The following is a 16,196-nucleotide window of genomic DNA, read 5'->3' as shown; positions in this document are numbered from 1 at the left end:
TTACTGCCTCCTTTATTTTTTAAAAGCTTGACTGGTTGCTCGGCTTGCAGATAGGCTCAGCTTGTCAGTCTTGACAGATTTTTGCGTCTAAACTAGCTACCGTTATTGTGACGTCTCTTCACATGAGCATAGAATAAATACTTGGCAACATCGACGTAGATTTTACCCAACAACCATCATTGTATTTCTATAGGCTAAATGATAAAATACCAAAGAATATAATAAATTGATAATTTAATTGAATAGTTTTTTATACTTTATTTATTGCTCTTCTGGTCTATGTAGAATAGGCATATCATTCACTTTTTTACTTTAAATTTGGCTATAGACTGCTACTGACTTTTTTTTTTAAAGGAAAGAAAACCATAAAGGTTTTCAAAACATTGTGGGTCAGAAGAGTTACAAATTAGACACCACAGACCACTAATAATACAATGGCACTAGTGTGGGAGCATCAGTCATCATGTGTCATTGCACAAGTCTTGGATCATTCGATTTTTTGATGCCTTCGGTGACTCAAAGGCCGTTGTTGTCTCTACCTACTTAGATAATGTTTGAAATATTCATGCATTCAGTTAATATTCTGTAAATAATTACAATTTATATTTGAACTAAGCTAGTCAAAAAGCTTTTTTGTAAAAAAAAGAAAAAAAATGTAATGAATGTAGAATCAAATACCAATATTATTATTCTGAATCAAATAGTGTTTTTAAAAAAAAAGTGTTTAAAAATATTCTTTTTGAGAAGCCTTTGAATGTGTAGGCCCAGTTATTCCATTTACCGTTGTGGCCCATTACAGACAGAATTGCTTGAATCTTTTTCTTTTCACTCTGAACTGTGTATAACATGCAATGCATTCGTTCTGCTTACAACTTGGGGTTATAAAAGAAGCTCAGTGTTCACATCTTCCTCACAAGATGTCAGTGGGCTTTTATCCTCTCATTTCACATCAGCTGTAATACCCCTTGCACGTCCACTTTTTCTCTTTGTTTCCCCGCCACTGGCAATCAGTGTTTTCCCCACCAGAGAAGATCTGTCAGGATGTCCGACATTACAAACCACAGGACTCTAGGCCGGAGTATCTGTATCATCACAGGAGCCTCCAAGGGATTCGGACGGGCGCTGGCACACAAAGTAAGTGATCAACTTGTGGAAAGAAAGTAAGATGAGAAACAGAAAGACCAGCAAACAAACAAATGTCTTATTTCTGTCCAGGTGTCTGAAGGCTGGCTGAAGCCTGGCTCTGTCCTCCTGCTGGTGGCTCGCTCTCAGACTCTGCTACAGGAGCTGAAGGAAGAGCTGCAGAGCTTCACAGAGGAACAGCAGACGGTGGTTCACTGCGTAGCTGTCGATCTGAGCACGAGAGAGGGGGTCAATGAAACAGTCAGCATGGCGAGGCAGGAAGCTGGAAATGAAATAGATCATGTGCTTCTGATCAACAATGCTGGTGAGTCTTAAATAAGTCTTCGTTGTCACCAAGCGGCCTACTCAATGCCACGATGGCGTGGAGTGAGGCTGGCCACCAGACTGCTGTCAGGCTCATTTTCTGTAACCAGTGTTGCATGAAAGCATGGCAGAATTGAAAAGCTAGTTAAAGAGTCAGCCGTCTGCTAGTCTACCGTGAGTTGATGTTACACTGGTCACAGAAAAGACCAGTGTAACATCAGAGTGTAACTTCCGTTTCACTCTGATTTTAATCCCTCTCTATTATTTCCTTTCCACACCTCTCTCTCTCTTTCTACCCGCAGCCACTTTGGGAGAAATCTCCAACTTTGCGAGTTTTACCAACATCGAGGAGGTGAACTCCTATCTGTCCCTCAACGTGAGCTCTGCTCTGGCACTGACTGCAGGGATCCTGCAGGTGTTCCCCTGCGTACCGCTCCTGCGATGGAGCGTAGTGAACGTCTCATCAGCCTTTGCACTGCAGCCCTTGCCGTCCTGGGTGCTCTACTGCACTGCCAAAGCAGCCAGGAAGATGATGTTCAGGGTGCTGGCCGAGGAACAGCCACATGTCAAAGTCCTCAGCTACTCTCCAGGTATATTTTGATCGGTTGCTGTATACTCAGACATTTTTATGTTACCATTTATTTTTAACAGGAGCAATTCAAGTCCATCAACAATACTGTATGCACGTGTATCTGTTGTCTATGGGCCATAAATTAGATTAGCCATAAAAGACAACTGCATCAAATCTGCTACTATTACCTGGTAGCCAGCATCTATAATGTAGAATAAAAGAAAAGAAACTGAAAGGACATACTGTATCTCCACATTTGGTAAGCACATCCAGTATGCATGTCATTTCGAACGAGCTAATCCTTCGGGTTCCCTTCAGGTCCAATGGAGACAGATATGCAGAAGGAGATTCTGAGGTTGACGGGCGTCAAACATCATCTGTTGCCCTGCCAGGAGTCTGCTGACAAACTGGTGAAGCTGCTTCTGGACGATGACTTCATCTCAGGAGCACACCTCGACTTCTTCGAAGTGTGATATCGATATGAGACAGAGTGAAGAATGATCGTGTTCACCTCCTGTAAATTATTGGGTGACTGCTTAAGAATTGATAGATTTCTTGGCCGCCGGTCTAAAATGAAAGAACTTAGTATCGAAACAAATAAAACACAGTAAAGTAGCTACATGTTGTGACATATAAAGATGACACATTCAGTATATAGAATACAATAACTTTCAGGAAAAGTGGTGTACTGTCTGTAGGCCTCAGAGCTTGTGAAAGTACCTTCATTTTGTTATTATTAATGAGATTTGCTCTGATATTGATTTTAACATGACAAAAGTCATGTTAATTATTGTCACTCCTTCATATTATCCTATTTTTTCTTTCCTTTTTAAAATTACTAAAACCTGTTTCTTTTGCAATCTATTTCTATTCTCTTGTTTGTTGCTGGTGAAAAGCATAAAGTTAAGCACAAATAGTCTTTAGCACAACTGTTGATTGAAATAGCATGTAGAAGATGTAGATGTATAGCATGTTTGAAGTATATATATGAAAATAAAACACATCTACAAATCACTTTTGTATTTTCGCATTGAACTGTTCATTAGCAAAACATAACTTTAATTTACTGCTGAACTATGAAAAGTTATACACACATATAATACATCTATCGATAGATTAAACTGCTTTGGTCATTTTAAAGAAAGAGAATGCTGATGTAATAATAATCTGGATACATTGCAGGGCAGAAAACTGAAACCTTGAACATTGTGGGTTAGAACAGGCTTTGACAAAACTTTGGTTTGACACTGTCTAATACTTGGTCTGTGAAGCACTGCCATTCACGCCAAGTTGGAGAAGTGTGGATGAAAATGTGAGGTTGGATGTGTGTGTGTGTGTGTGTGTTCATTGTAGCATACTGTGGGGACCTAAAACAGGTAATACACACATGTTGTGGGGTCTGGGTACATTCTGGGGACCCTAAAGCCCCCCCCCAAAGTGTTATGTTGCAAGTACAGAAAGAGAGAGTAAGTTCTAGAAAGCACCAGAACAGAGTAGGGGCAGAGAGTTAGCTCTGCTTCTGTCAAATTCCTCGCAGCTGTCTAACGTCACAGACTCTTGATAGACAGCCCCAACTGAGGGCCCAAAATAACCCCTCAGGGCCCGGGCACCTACCAATTCATGGTCGGGGTGGGGGGAATTTCTGGACAAAAAGCTAAAAGTGTGACCACAAATTGAAATAAATGTAAGAATCTGAGAGAACGACAGTGAGTTTCAGTGGTGTTACTCTCAGACAAGGCTGTTGGCTTTATTGACAGGACAAGACATTTTATTTCTCAGTGGACTACAGACACAAAACACCATCAACCCATGTTTCTGTGACTGTTGGTGCAGTTCAAGAGGACGGCTATTTTAGTACCTTGGGTGTGGAATGTGCAGTTGCCATTGAAGAACACAGAGGTCACAGATTGGTCTATGAGTACCCCATCGCTGCATTTAGCTTCTCTCTACCACTGAAACACTCATCGGTTCACCACTGACTCACTGTTCATCAGCGCCTCAGGAACCAGTGCAGGATCCATGGAGAACGTGGCGATATTTGACGCACCTGGAAAGGGAAGGGGTCTGAAGGCGACCAAGGAGTTCTGGGCTGGAGACGTCATTTTTGCCGAGCCCAGTGTTGCAGCTGTTGTGTTTGACAGGTACAGTGTAAGGATGCCAATTGGGGATGTGGACGCTCAATAGTGAGGGTGCGCTCAGATGTGGTCATTATGGGGATATTTGGGCTGATGAACAACACATTATCTTTAATTTCTTTCTGTAGATTCAAAATGTATCCACAATATCTTTCAGTTTCATGTTTTGGATGTCCATAGAGCCTGGTTTTAATCTGGTTTGATACTGAAACAAGAGTGCTGTATTCTCACAGTATGTCACTTCATCATCATCATTGTCATCATCATCATCATCATCATGATGATGTAATGGCATGTAGACAACATGCGCCTCCATTGTAGACAGCTCATACTCGGGAATATTGTGACATGACTGTAACTAAGGAAGTGCTGGTAACATGAAGGAACTTTATGGGATCTATTGGAATTATCTTTATTCAGTAGTTGTTCTGTATCAAGAAAGAAATTCAGCTAGACTTTACTGTCAGAAGTGCACGTATTCCGAGTACAAATTTTGCTAAAAAAGACTAGGGACTTTGAGTTGAGAATTATTTGTGATAACATGATGTGATTTGAAAAATAATATAGAAAGAATTAAGTTTAATGCTCATCTGAAAGGTTGTCTTCAAACCGATAGAGATGTATATAAAAGGAGAAAAATATCTCACTTACAGAGCATTTGGGCACCAGTGAGGTAAAGCCAACCCGCGGAACTCTTCCATCGACGACTATCTCAACTATTATCTTTCCACACTTTTTCTGCAGTCTAGCGGAGCGTATTTGCCACAGCTGTTTCCGCACACAAGACAAGCTACAGAGGTGCGGCCAGTGCAAATTTGCTCATTATTGTGACCGGACTTGCCAGCGCGCCGGCTGGGCCGAACACAAGCAAGAATGTGGTGCCATCAAAGCTTATGGCAAAACACCGAACGAGAACATCCGGTAAGTGGAGGGAAAGGGAAATAAGTTGTTACATGATGCTTGATTGTTTTTTTAAATTTGTTTTTTTAGTGTGTGTGTGTGTGTGTGTGTGTGGACAAAACACAAGTAAGGAACCCACACACTAAAGCTGAGACATGTTTGCTACAGTGTACTATTGTTAGTCCGTCCTACCAAATTAGAAAAGAAGAGGCTGGTTTGGTGCAATGTGGATTTTGACACATTCAATCAAGTGAGTTAAGTCCAGTCAATTCGATTTTTTATTTTTTATTATGTCCGTAACTTAAATAACGTCAACAAACCCAGGCTACCTTTCTTACGCAGAACCAAGATGTTTTTACTAAACCTTTAGGCTAACCAAGTATGGCTAGTTTAGTTGCCGAAACATAACCAAGTTGTTTTTGCTTTGTTTCAATTTACAACCCTAATCATGTGTTTAAGAATATAATCCAAACAAAGATTCACATTTTCCACACAGTTTGATACATGTTACAATCCGACTGAGCACGTGCCTGTTTTCCTTTTCCTTTCTGTTTTGCTGCTCAATGGAGTGCCTGTATGCGCTCCAAGTAAACCCAGTTTCACAGCACTGTCCAGATGACTCCCGCTGCTGTGATGTTTCGCGATCCTCTCAGAAAGATGCTCCAAATCGTTATGACACAGATTCTATGCAATCTAGGAATATGCTATATTCCTAGATAATACATTATAGCAGATAATAACCTTTGAGAGTCAATAATAACATGATTTGTATGCACAGTTCTCTCTCTATGCCCCGGCTGCCCCTAATGACCGGTGGCCACTTGTATCTGATTTTTTTACCGTGATCTTCTAAGTCACCTCTCTTATTCTTCTGTTGTTTTTGATTTTGTGGTCAGTTTGGTGGCCCGCATCATGTGGCGCCATGACAAAGAGGGGAGCGTGATGTCTGACATGCAGCTGACCACACTGGAGGAGCTGGAGGATCACATTGCTGACATGCAAGAGGACGAGTTGAAGGATGTAAAAGTGGACATCCACAACTTCCTGGACTACTGGCCCCGCACCAGCAAGCAGCACACGATTGACGACATTTCACATTTTTTTGGAGTGGTGTGTTTATATGCGTTATCACGTTATTGGCCATCCCTCATTTTCCCAAGTTGTATCCAAAATCAAGGGCTTTTTTTTTTTGAGACAGGGCAGCCTCTCAGAGACTAAAATGAATGCATTCAGACATCCTTGTTAACTCGCATTCACAAAACGTATATCTATCTGTGATATCCTGTGCTTAATAACAAGTAACAATAACACTTTATGCACCCTGCAGCTTAGATCATGTGACGTATTGACCAGTGACTGACCTGATGGAAATGAAGTGTATCTGATAGACTTCATGAGTTGACAAAAAACTTCCTGAACAAACGTTTAAACAAGCCACCGGGGGTGGTAAAATTAAAGAGCTGCTGGCCCCAACAGGCCCCAGTTCTGGCGTACAATGAGACAATTTGTTGTTTCCAACCTTTTTTGTTTATATCTTACAACAAAGCTAAGATTCCTCAAATGTATCTCTATGAACATCAGTTGGAACTACATACTGCCACAGCTGTAGTCTCCAATAACACTTAAGAGTAGATCTTTTTTGAAATCCTCAACTTGCACAAGTTGCACAAACTCCTCCATTATTAGCTCTGTGTCCACATTAATATTTGCCCTCTTTCTCTCAGGTTAACTGTAACGGTTTCACTGTGAGCGACCAGAGGGGCCTTCAGGCAGTGGGAGTTGGTCTTTTCCCAAATTTGTGTTTGGTGAATCATGACTGCTGGCCAAACTGCACCGTGATCCTCAACCACGGCAAGTAAGTACAACAAAATACCTCTTCAGTTTCTGTTTGTCCTTGAAAGAATTAGTTGTTTTTATTCAGCTGAACTTGACTTGATAAAAAATGTGAAACATTTTCAGAGTTGGTGTGTGTTTGCGTGCTGTTGTGTATTGTGTGTGAATGTGTGTTTGTTAAGGTTGCATTTGGTGTAAAACTGCTTCCTGTTTGTCTTTCAGTCAATCGGCTGTGAATACTATGTTTCATTCTCAACGGAGGTGCGTTACCTCAACCTCAACCTATTCAAAGTCTTATTTATTAGAGCACCATTGACACCATGACATTATCAGCATATTACCGCCGTCCTCCCTCCCACTCCGTCGATTGTAGAAAATACAAGTTTTTGTCAGTAGTGCCCTGTAGGTTTGATGTGACTCAGACATCAAAATGTCAACATGCATCTTGAATGCTCTAACCTTCACTTAAAGGCTGGTATGAGTTTTTTTTTGACCTGCTGAAAGCTCGTTTTTCAGTCACCGATATTTCTCTCACCGTTTGTCATGTCAACACATAGCTTCTTTCTCTTGCTACTGGTTTGTCACTTTGTGTGTTTTGTTGATGTGTGTTTGTAGCGTGCGTCTGTCCATCATCGAGAAAGTGTATTAGAAGCTTCTCTCATTTGTAACAACTTTTATTCCCATTAGTTCACTTCTAACACCATGTAACACCAGGCTAAAACATGGCAAAAATAACTTTTCCATGTAAATATCCCAAATCATTTAATTTCTAAGCCTTTTATTTTTCACACATTTTTTTAATAAATAAAGAAATCCCAAATTCAGTTTTACATCTTTGCAAAAAAAAAAAAAAGAAACAAAAATGAATGAACTGAATTTTGCCTTAAGTGTGAAATAATCTTCATTAACATTAATTCCTTCAATCCTTCGACTGGATTGACTGAAAGCCACACTATGGAACTGAGTTTCACCATCAATCAAAAACTGTCAGTGAAAGAAACCTAAATGAAGTCATTTAGGTTTAGGTTCTGCTTGCATTCAACTGCGTTCCTCTTCTTCAGGATTGAGCTGCGTTCTCTCGGTAAGATCGAGGAGGGAGAGGAGCTGACGGTCGCATACGTGGACTTCTTGAATTTGTCAGAGGAGAGGCGAAGACTGCTGAAAGCACAATACTTCTTTGACTGCACATGCGAGCACTGCAAGGGCCACATCAAAGATGACTTGAAGATGGCGGGCACGGAAGTGGACGGAGTCAAGGTGTGTGTCCGTCGATTTGAGTGAAGTGAGATAATGACTTTAATACTGCAGAAGGCAGAGAAGAGGCAAACCCTCTCTCTAGATTTAGTCCCACATGATAAGGACAGACGGGAAACACGAGGAGCAGAGCCGCAGTGACTATTTTAAGCAAAGATAACTCCTGATGTATTCACTGTGTGTAAGGGGGTGCATTTCTTCACGTGAGGTAGAGAAAAAAAATACTTAATTTACTCAAAGGTAGAAACTGTATGTCAATGATCTACAACATACCATTACCTTACTATCTTATCCATGTACTATTTTATAGTCCACCACTATCAGAAGATCAGTAAGATAAGAGTAAATCACTGCGTTACACACCATAGCAAAGTGTCGCAATGAATGATAACACTTCACATGATCTGTCTAACATGAGACACACAAGCTTGTGTAGTGTAGATTGTATGTGTGGGTCACAAGTTACATGTATGTATATATCATTCTGACACTATGGCCAGAGCTGTTATGTGTCTGATAATCACCATGATAACTATGAAGTGTCTTCTGATCATGTGTCAGAGGACATCTTGTTTGTTACTAGTAAGATAAACATTCACGTCTTGGACAGGGCTCCTTCAGCAGGTCAAAGGTCTTTTTAAGAAAAAAAAAAAATAACAATCACTTCATGGGCCTAAAGACAAAGAAAACCTGTGATATCTTTAAAGGTACTGTGAGGAACTTCTAACTGGTTATGAAACACTCATGTCTCTATATGACCTACCAGTGGCGGGCCGTACATTTTATACCTGGGCCTTCTGTGCTGTCCTACTGCAGTTGAATAACCTAATTATGACACCACAGCGACGGTTATTATTTGTTTCTAGGTGTGTAACAATACACGTATTCGTATTATACCGTTCGGTACGAGGCTTACGAACCAAACAATACGTTTTAGTTATACTAGTGCATTTGGAAAATGTAGAAGCTTAAATTGTGGGAAATTTAATGTTTTCAGTGGACTGCGCTCACGTAGGAGACAACGGGCTGTGTGACCTCTCAACCCGGAACTAAAAAAAACAAAACAAAAAACAGCTGAGGCTACGCTAAACTAGCTAAACGGGAAAACAACAGCACACAAGCTACGAACTCTCCCCGCAGGTTTAGGTAGCTGTTGCCTACTGATTCAGACAAGAGCACGAGCCATTCAAATATTATTCACATCAGAGGGAACAATATTCACCATATCATAAAAACAACACCATAGAAAATATAACAGTAGTAACGCTATGGTAGATGTAAAAACACAAAAGCAGTTCACTTATCACAGCTGCTGTTCACTTAAAGACAAAGTCCATCCTCCTTTCTTTGTTAACAAAGAGTTTAATACCGCGGTTGTACAGAACATCGGTTCAGTTCCAGCCAGAGCCAGAAAGATCCGATTGGTTGAAGACTATGACAATCAACAATAACGTCCCCATTTACTTAAACTGCAAAGTCTACCTAGAGGACCTCGGGCCTCTCTTCTATAGAGACAGCATAGAGGTGAAATCTGATTGGATAAAAGCTCTCCTTAAAACAAGCTGTGCTGGAAGCAGCGCTGCAGGCTGGAAGCAGAGCAACAGAGGAAGACAGGAGCTGTGCAATGAGAAGATAAGCTAATGGGGAAAAAAATTGTAGTGTATTCATGAAAAATTATTAAATGATAAAATAGCTATAACTTTGTGATTCTGTCTAGGGCAGCAGAGAAGGCTTAGCTGGCCCTGACGGCCCACCACTGTGACCTACATAATTCAGCGAGAAGACTGTACATTTCTGTGTAATTATTCTTAATGCTTTCATTGTCAGTGTGTTAATTCTTGATTTGTCTCCCATCTTCATCTCGTAGCCTACAGAGGAACAAGTGAAAGAGGCAACAGATTATTGCTATCAAATGCTGGAGAAGATGGACAACGCTCGACTAAGTGGCAACTACCATGAGGTATTGTTTTTAAATCACCAACAACACCAGATAAAGAATGTTTGTTTTTGCTTCTTTTATCTTACTAGAGCTCAATCCTACTTTCCATGTTTTTTGAAAATGTATCTATTTATTATTTTATTTTTTCTTCAGGTGGTGAAAATCTGCAAGGACTGCATAGAGAAGACGGAGCCAGTTTTGGCTAACACTCACATCTACCAGGTGCGTATGTGGAGCACATTAAGTGAGGTGCAAGCTTACCTGCAGTTCTTCAATGATGCTGCAGACTACTCCCGCAAAATGGTGGAGGGATACATGTGAGTACAGAGATGTTGTGCAGTGTGTTGCGATACACATGCACTTCTTTTTTTTTTTTTTATCCAATAATAAGATTACGAAACACACTGACTGAAATATAATTAAAAAAAATAAATAAAACATCTTCCTCCGACAGGAAACTTTACCACCCTAACAATGCTGCTCTTGGTATGGCGGCCATGCGAGCAGGAGTGACTCACTGGCAAGGTGGGGAGATAGAGACTGCCCATGGGATGATCTGCAGGGCCTACGGCATTCTCATGGTCACCCACGGTCCAACACATCCCATCACCAAGGACCTGGAGGTAAGCTCCCCTTAAACCTGAAAGTTTTTCCTTGGTTCAGCTGAAATGCTTTTTTTAAGCAAAATGTAGGTTGTAGTTGGAAAATGACAAGCCCACAATTCTTTTTTACTTATATAGTATAGCTAACTCATTGGCAAACGTTCAAAGCGCTGATGTGTCCTTCCTGATATCTCTACAGTCGATGCGTATGCAGACGGAGATGGAGCTGAAGATGTTCAAGCAGAACGAGTACGTTTACCACAGTATGAGAGAGGCAGCTCTGAAGAACAAGCCAATGTCCATGATGCATGAACCCAGGTCTGTGGAGGAGGGAATCAAGAATCTCTTCCACCGGAGGAAGTAAAAAAAAAAAAGAGATCAAGAATGAACCATCCCATTGTTTACTGTTGACAGTTTGAGTGTTGGTGTGCGAGTCTGCACATTTAGTCACAAGGTCATTTTGTTTTTCATTAAAAAGATCTCACGTGGTACTTGTACACTTTATTTTCAATACTCCAAATCCAGTGGAAGCGCTGAAAGTAGCAGTATTATTTTTTTGAAAGTGTGCGGTAGCTCTATTGCCATCGATAGTTTAGCTATACGCTCCTGAAGTCGGATACATTTTAACCAGGTACACTCAAAGACAAGTCCTGTGACACTAAATGTTTTGTTCTTGGTAATGGTTCCCAGTGTACCAGAACAGGTCATTTATTACCAGCATGAAAGAGTTTAGAAGCCCAACCAGCTTTTGAATAATTGTTAGCTGCACACATGTAATGAAATGGGATATTTCATTGAGAAAGTGGTTTTGTAATATATGTCTTTTGTGCCAAAGACGATTTAATCTCGTCAACCCAGTGGACTACAGGCATGTTCTTCCATCCCCGCTTTACTTTTTGCACTGTTTTCAATTATGCAACACACTTACAAAACACCACACAAGGTTTCTCACATTAAACACTCTCAAGAACGAAATCTCATGCAATCTTTGGGGAAACACTTATTCAAAATGCTCCTTGAATTGGCAACACACAGATACAAACAATTAATTGAACACAAATCAATGTGACCCTCAGCACAAGAAAGACCTCAAGTTACCTCAAGCGAACGACATTGCGTGTGCTGTGGAGGAGGCGATGCGGCCAGACCCCAACAGAAGGCAGGGTCCAAAACTATAATTTCCATTGCAGGCATTTTACAATAAGCCATTAAAGTTGTGAAAATATGCAATTGCAAAAATAAAACAAAAGCATTTTATTCAGATTTTCCTGAAATGCACCTGTGAGGAATAAAAATAAAAAGACCGTTTGGTATGAAGTTAAGTCAGTGCGTTTCTGCGAAATAATTCATACTGTACCAGTGAATCATTTTGTTGCACAAGTGCCATTTCGAAAAAGGGTGGTTTGATTGCAGCAGTTCATTTTGAAATAGGTTAAGACGCTCATCTCGTTGGCTTGTGTGTGAAGTGCTAAAACAATTTGTCATGTTCTGCAATGAGTTAAAAAAATAAAAAAATAAAAAAGCACATTCATTCCCCCCCCACCCTTTTAGCACATGATGCTCATGTCATCCCGCAGTCAAGTTTAAAGTGGCCTTTAGCTAATTCTAAACACATCACCCTCACAAAAGGCATCCAGTCCCATGATCTTACAGCTCTCCTTTTGTTCCAGTACACAATGAAAGCTACGAGCAATTTCTAAAAGTCCTCAGAAATCAAGATAGTGCTGCTTTTTATGTTACCGTTTTTATTATCCCATATGCAGACATTTACATGCGTTTGCTCGTCCTCTTGTACACAATGCTGCCAAGAGTCATAGTCTGGAGGGAGAAAAAAAAAAGTCACATTAGAAATGTTTTAAGATTCATACACTAAGTCACAAAATTCATGTTGTCTACTCACATTGACAATTGTGTTTCCATCCACCAGTTCTGTGACAGACTCAATTCCCTTCAGGCTAACAGTCAGCTTGTTGCCATCACGCTGAACCACCGCCTTAAAGAGGCATAAAACAAGATCAATGTGCATGAGGATTAAGTAACAATGTGCAATTAGTTCAGGTTTCTGCATCCTTAAATTTAGTGCCACGGCTTACCTTGGCCTTCTCCCCAGTGAACGTCTCCAGCTCTGCCTCTTCTCCTATCTTGAAGGTGTTGACGAGGACCTTTGAGCCGGTGGTGACGGTCACTTTGAAGTTGTCACCATCCTCCTCGATCTCAGAGATACTCTTTATGTCTTTGCCTTTCTGGATGAGTTCGTCAGGGAGACCTCAAGACAGAAAAGCAACTGATTGAGAAACCACCCATTACAGTGATTACAAGATAATCACTAGACAAGTGAGCAAAACTATTTGATTGTATACATTTCTCATGTTCTGACTTTCTTTTTTGTCAAATAACCCAGTTCAAAATCCCTATGTAAACACTTTTAAAGCTTCTGGTCAAAAAACTGTGAAGAAAGAGAGTTGTATTCTCACCAATGGCCTTCATGAAAGACTCAAAGTTCTCCTGAGACTCCAGCTGGTACTTTCCAGAGAACGACATGGTTTCAGACAGTGAAGGTGAGAGAGAAGTGGTTGACTGCCTGTTTTATACTCTCAAACTCCAGAGCTGCAATCATTAACCACAGGTGTCTGAAATTAAGGCAACTCCCGCCCACTTCCGGATCCGCCCCTGCAGATGAGGACAGAGAGGGTACATCCCAAGGGTACTTCTCAAGTCTCTTAATTGTCGTTTCCTCGCTCCTCGATCCTCGCTTTAACCGGAAGTTGTTTCTGCGCCGCCATATTGACGGCCGTCCCAAAGCTCTAATGTAGCTCGGAGGAGCGAGGATCGAGGATGGAGGAGGGACCTCAGAGGAGCCATGAGCGAGGAACCACGAGAACAGACTTCCAGGAAGTCTTTTAACGGCCGACACGCCCCCTCATTGTTCATCAGTTATGTGATTGGACGCTGCAGCTGATCGGACTGACTGACTGAGTTTAACACCAGAGTGAAGACAGATCACAGATTAAACTCAAGCTTTATATTTGATTAGGTTTGTGATTCACCATCTGGTTTAAATAAATGTTCATTGTCGTCTGAACAACAAAACGACCACAAACAACTTTCTTCATTTATTAGAAAGATTTGTGTTTTCATGATCTGATATTTCCCTCAATAACTTTTATTATGAATACAATTAAAGTCAGAGGGAGCTGGAGAGACGAAACACTTTTTACATCATTCCTGAGTGTTTGATGAGTTTTATCATTTAAGAGAAACAATAATCATATTCTGGGTTATTTAATAATGACGCCACAGTCACAATTTCAAAACGTACAGACGCAAATAATTCATAAATAAGACGATCACATTCCGCCGGTAGAAATGGATCCTGCACTTATAAACAGAACACAGGACACAGTTTGTTAACAGACTACAGAGAGAAACACCTCTACAGTGGTGATTACTGTGTGTCTTTATTAGTTATTAGTATTATTAGTTACTATTAACAAGTACAGTCAGAGATGGGCAAAAATACATCAAAATGTATTTTGATACAAAATACAAAATACCCCTCAAATAAATGTATCAAAATAAAATACAAAATACTGGTGCCAGAAAATGTAACAAAATACAATACATGTATTTTGTATTTAAAATATAGGAAATACTTTTTTCTGGATTTTCCGTTTTCTCACAATTTGGTATAGCGGAGCATTCAGGTTTGGGCTATATAATGTACACAAAGCTCTGGTGAAGCCCACAAAAAGGAAGAACAGTCACAGACATGTCAGTGTAACGAAGCACATCTGTGCTTGTTGATGGTCCTTCTTGAACATCATCTTCCCGAGACATGTTTATGTAGGCAAATCACTGTCAAAATCCGAGCGCGCAAATGAGATCCATGCGCGCGCGAAAATCAAACAGCCGCGCGCATATTTTACTTTGACGAGCGCTTTTACATCACTCCTTGACCAAAATTTTGTCTCGCGCGAGCAGAAGTCGCTCGCGAAGCTTAAACCTGCTCGCTCGCGAGTAGTTTTTCTTTTTGACAGTAAGTGGGCGGACCCAGTCTCCATTGTATCTCTACATCTAATTGGTTACAATCCTCGTCTTGGGATAGACCGGATATCACTCTGACTCAGGGCCAAATAATGTACATTTTACTGCACGGGTACTTTTACTTTCTGCACTTAAAGTACATTTTGCTGATAATAACATTGACTAAGGTTTTGAATGCAGGTATTTTACTCGGAGTGGATTATTGTTTCATCAGTATGGTATTAGTACGTTTACTGCAGTAAAGGATCTGAATACTTTTTCATCCACTAACTACTTGTCAGTGATTTAACAGTTAATATACAAACAGTGGTCCCTAATCGTGGCTCCAGATCTTTGAGCAGGTCCAAATTGTTGCTCATATTATATACAACTATATTATATCTCTTCTGTAAACACAACAGTATGATTAAATATGATCACATCATGTTTTAATCAATTAAGATCAAAGAGTTTCTTTGAGCGGTTTGTCACAAGAGGTTTGACTATCAAACACACATCGTCTGTAATAGAATGATGGATCCCAATCTGAGCAACTTGACTTTAACACATTTTTAATTATTTTGTTTAACAACGCTATTAACATAATTTGTATTTCATCAGCCTCTACAGTCTGAAAAGTTGACAAAACCTGTCAGACAAATGTAGAACATCCTGAGATGTAGTGGAGTAGTGTTTAGTGGCGGATTGAAAACCACCTCTATCAGAACTAGCGTCTGCGTCAGAGTGATATCCGGTTTATCCCAAGACGAGGATTGTAACCAATTAGATGTAGCGATACAATGGCGACTGGGTCCGCCCACTTACTGTCAAAAAGAAAAACTACTCGCGAGCGAGCAGGTTTAAACTTCGCGAGCGACTTTTGCTCGCGCGAGAGTGAATTCTGCTCGCGCGGGACGTAATTTTGCTCGCGGAGTGATGTAAAAGCGCTCGTCAAAGTAAAATAGGTGCGCGGCTGTTTGATTTGCGCGCTCGGATTTTGACAGTGATTTGCCTTCATACATGTTGTCCACCTGGCCAACTGTAGAATGTATGAAATAATAAAACTAAGAATACTTTCATAATATGCCTTTTAAATAAAATAAATTGGATATTTAATGTTTTTTTTTTTTTAACAAATGGACATCTACTGTCATAGCCTGGCTAACTGAACTATATTATCTGCCAGTAATTGATATGGCATTATGACATTCACATTGAGAAGATACAGCATAACTTGTAATACAGTGCAAGATTAGATGGTCAGACGTCTCTTGATAAGGTTATCATGAACATACAAGCTCCCAATCTCCCTATAGCTAGCTACTCGACTGATAAGTTAACTTGCTAAACACTGGCTATGCACTAGCCTAGACAGCATGCTAGCGTCATTAGCATGTCGATTAGCATCGATCGTAGCTTGATATTATAACCATCACCATGTATATACAATAGGCCATGTAGCCAGACCCAGACATCAATTATACATCAAGCTA

At 40.4% G+C, this 16,196-nt stretch overlaps 3 protein-coding genes across 3 annotated transcripts; 2 read left to right on the top strand and 1 right to left on the bottom strand.

Annotated features, from left to right (window-relative positions):
- Nucleotides 1-1,008: 1,008 nt before the first annotated feature.
- On the top strand, nucleotides 1,009-2,490 carry sprb (sepiapterin reductase b). Its single transcript, XM_076099681.1, has 4 exons — nucleotides 1,009-1,134; nucleotides 1,216-1,447; nucleotides 1,749-2,036; nucleotides 2,336-2,490. The coding sequence occupies exons 1-4, from the start codon at nucleotides 1,042-1,044 to the stop codon at nucleotides 2,488-2,490; spliced, it is 768 nt and encodes a 255-aa protein (XP_075955796.1). The 5' UTR covers nucleotides 1,009-1,041.
- A 1,546-nt stretch (nucleotides 2,491-4,036) lies between these two features.
- Nucleotides 4,037-11,427, top strand: smyd1b (SET and MYND domain containing 1b). The gene is made up of 8 exons (XM_076099603.1): nucleotides 4,037-4,158; nucleotides 4,897-5,073; nucleotides 5,949-6,162; nucleotides 6,777-6,907; nucleotides 7,947-8,142; nucleotides 10,007-10,395; nucleotides 10,533-10,701; nucleotides 10,880-11,427. The coding sequence occupies exons 1-8, from the start codon at nucleotides 4,037-4,039 to the stop codon at nucleotides 11,042-11,044; spliced, it is 1,563 nt and encodes a 520-aa protein (XP_075955718.1). The 3' UTR covers nucleotides 11,045-11,427.
- A 490-nt stretch (nucleotides 11,428-11,917) lies between these two features.
- On the bottom strand, nucleotides 11,918-13,319 carry LOC142957651 (fatty acid-binding protein, liver-type-like). The gene is made up of 4 exons (XM_076099604.1): nucleotides 13,155-13,319; nucleotides 12,774-12,946; nucleotides 12,581-12,673; nucleotides 11,918-12,498 (listed from the first exon to the last, which is right to left on the bottom strand). Exons 1-4 carry the CDS (start codon nucleotides 13,219-13,221, stop codon nucleotides 12,448-12,450), a joined length of 384 nt encoding a protein of 127 aa, XP_075955719.1. The 5' UTR covers nucleotides 13,222-13,319; the 3' UTR covers nucleotides 11,918-12,447.
- Between the last annotated feature and the right edge of the window lie 2,877 nt (nucleotides 13,320-16,196).

The sequence above is a fragment of the Anarhichas minor genome, unplaced genomic scaffold, assembly GCF_050575085.1.
Source record: "Anarhichas minor isolate MPS153535 unplaced genomic scaffold, ASM5057508v1 ptg000025l, whole genome shotgun sequence".
Lineage (NCBI taxonomy): Eukaryota > Metazoa > Chordata > Actinopteri > Perciformes > Anarhichadidae > Anarhichas > Anarhichas minor.
Note: the sequence above shows the minus strand (reverse complement) of the source record. Positions and strands in the feature narration are given on the sequence as shown.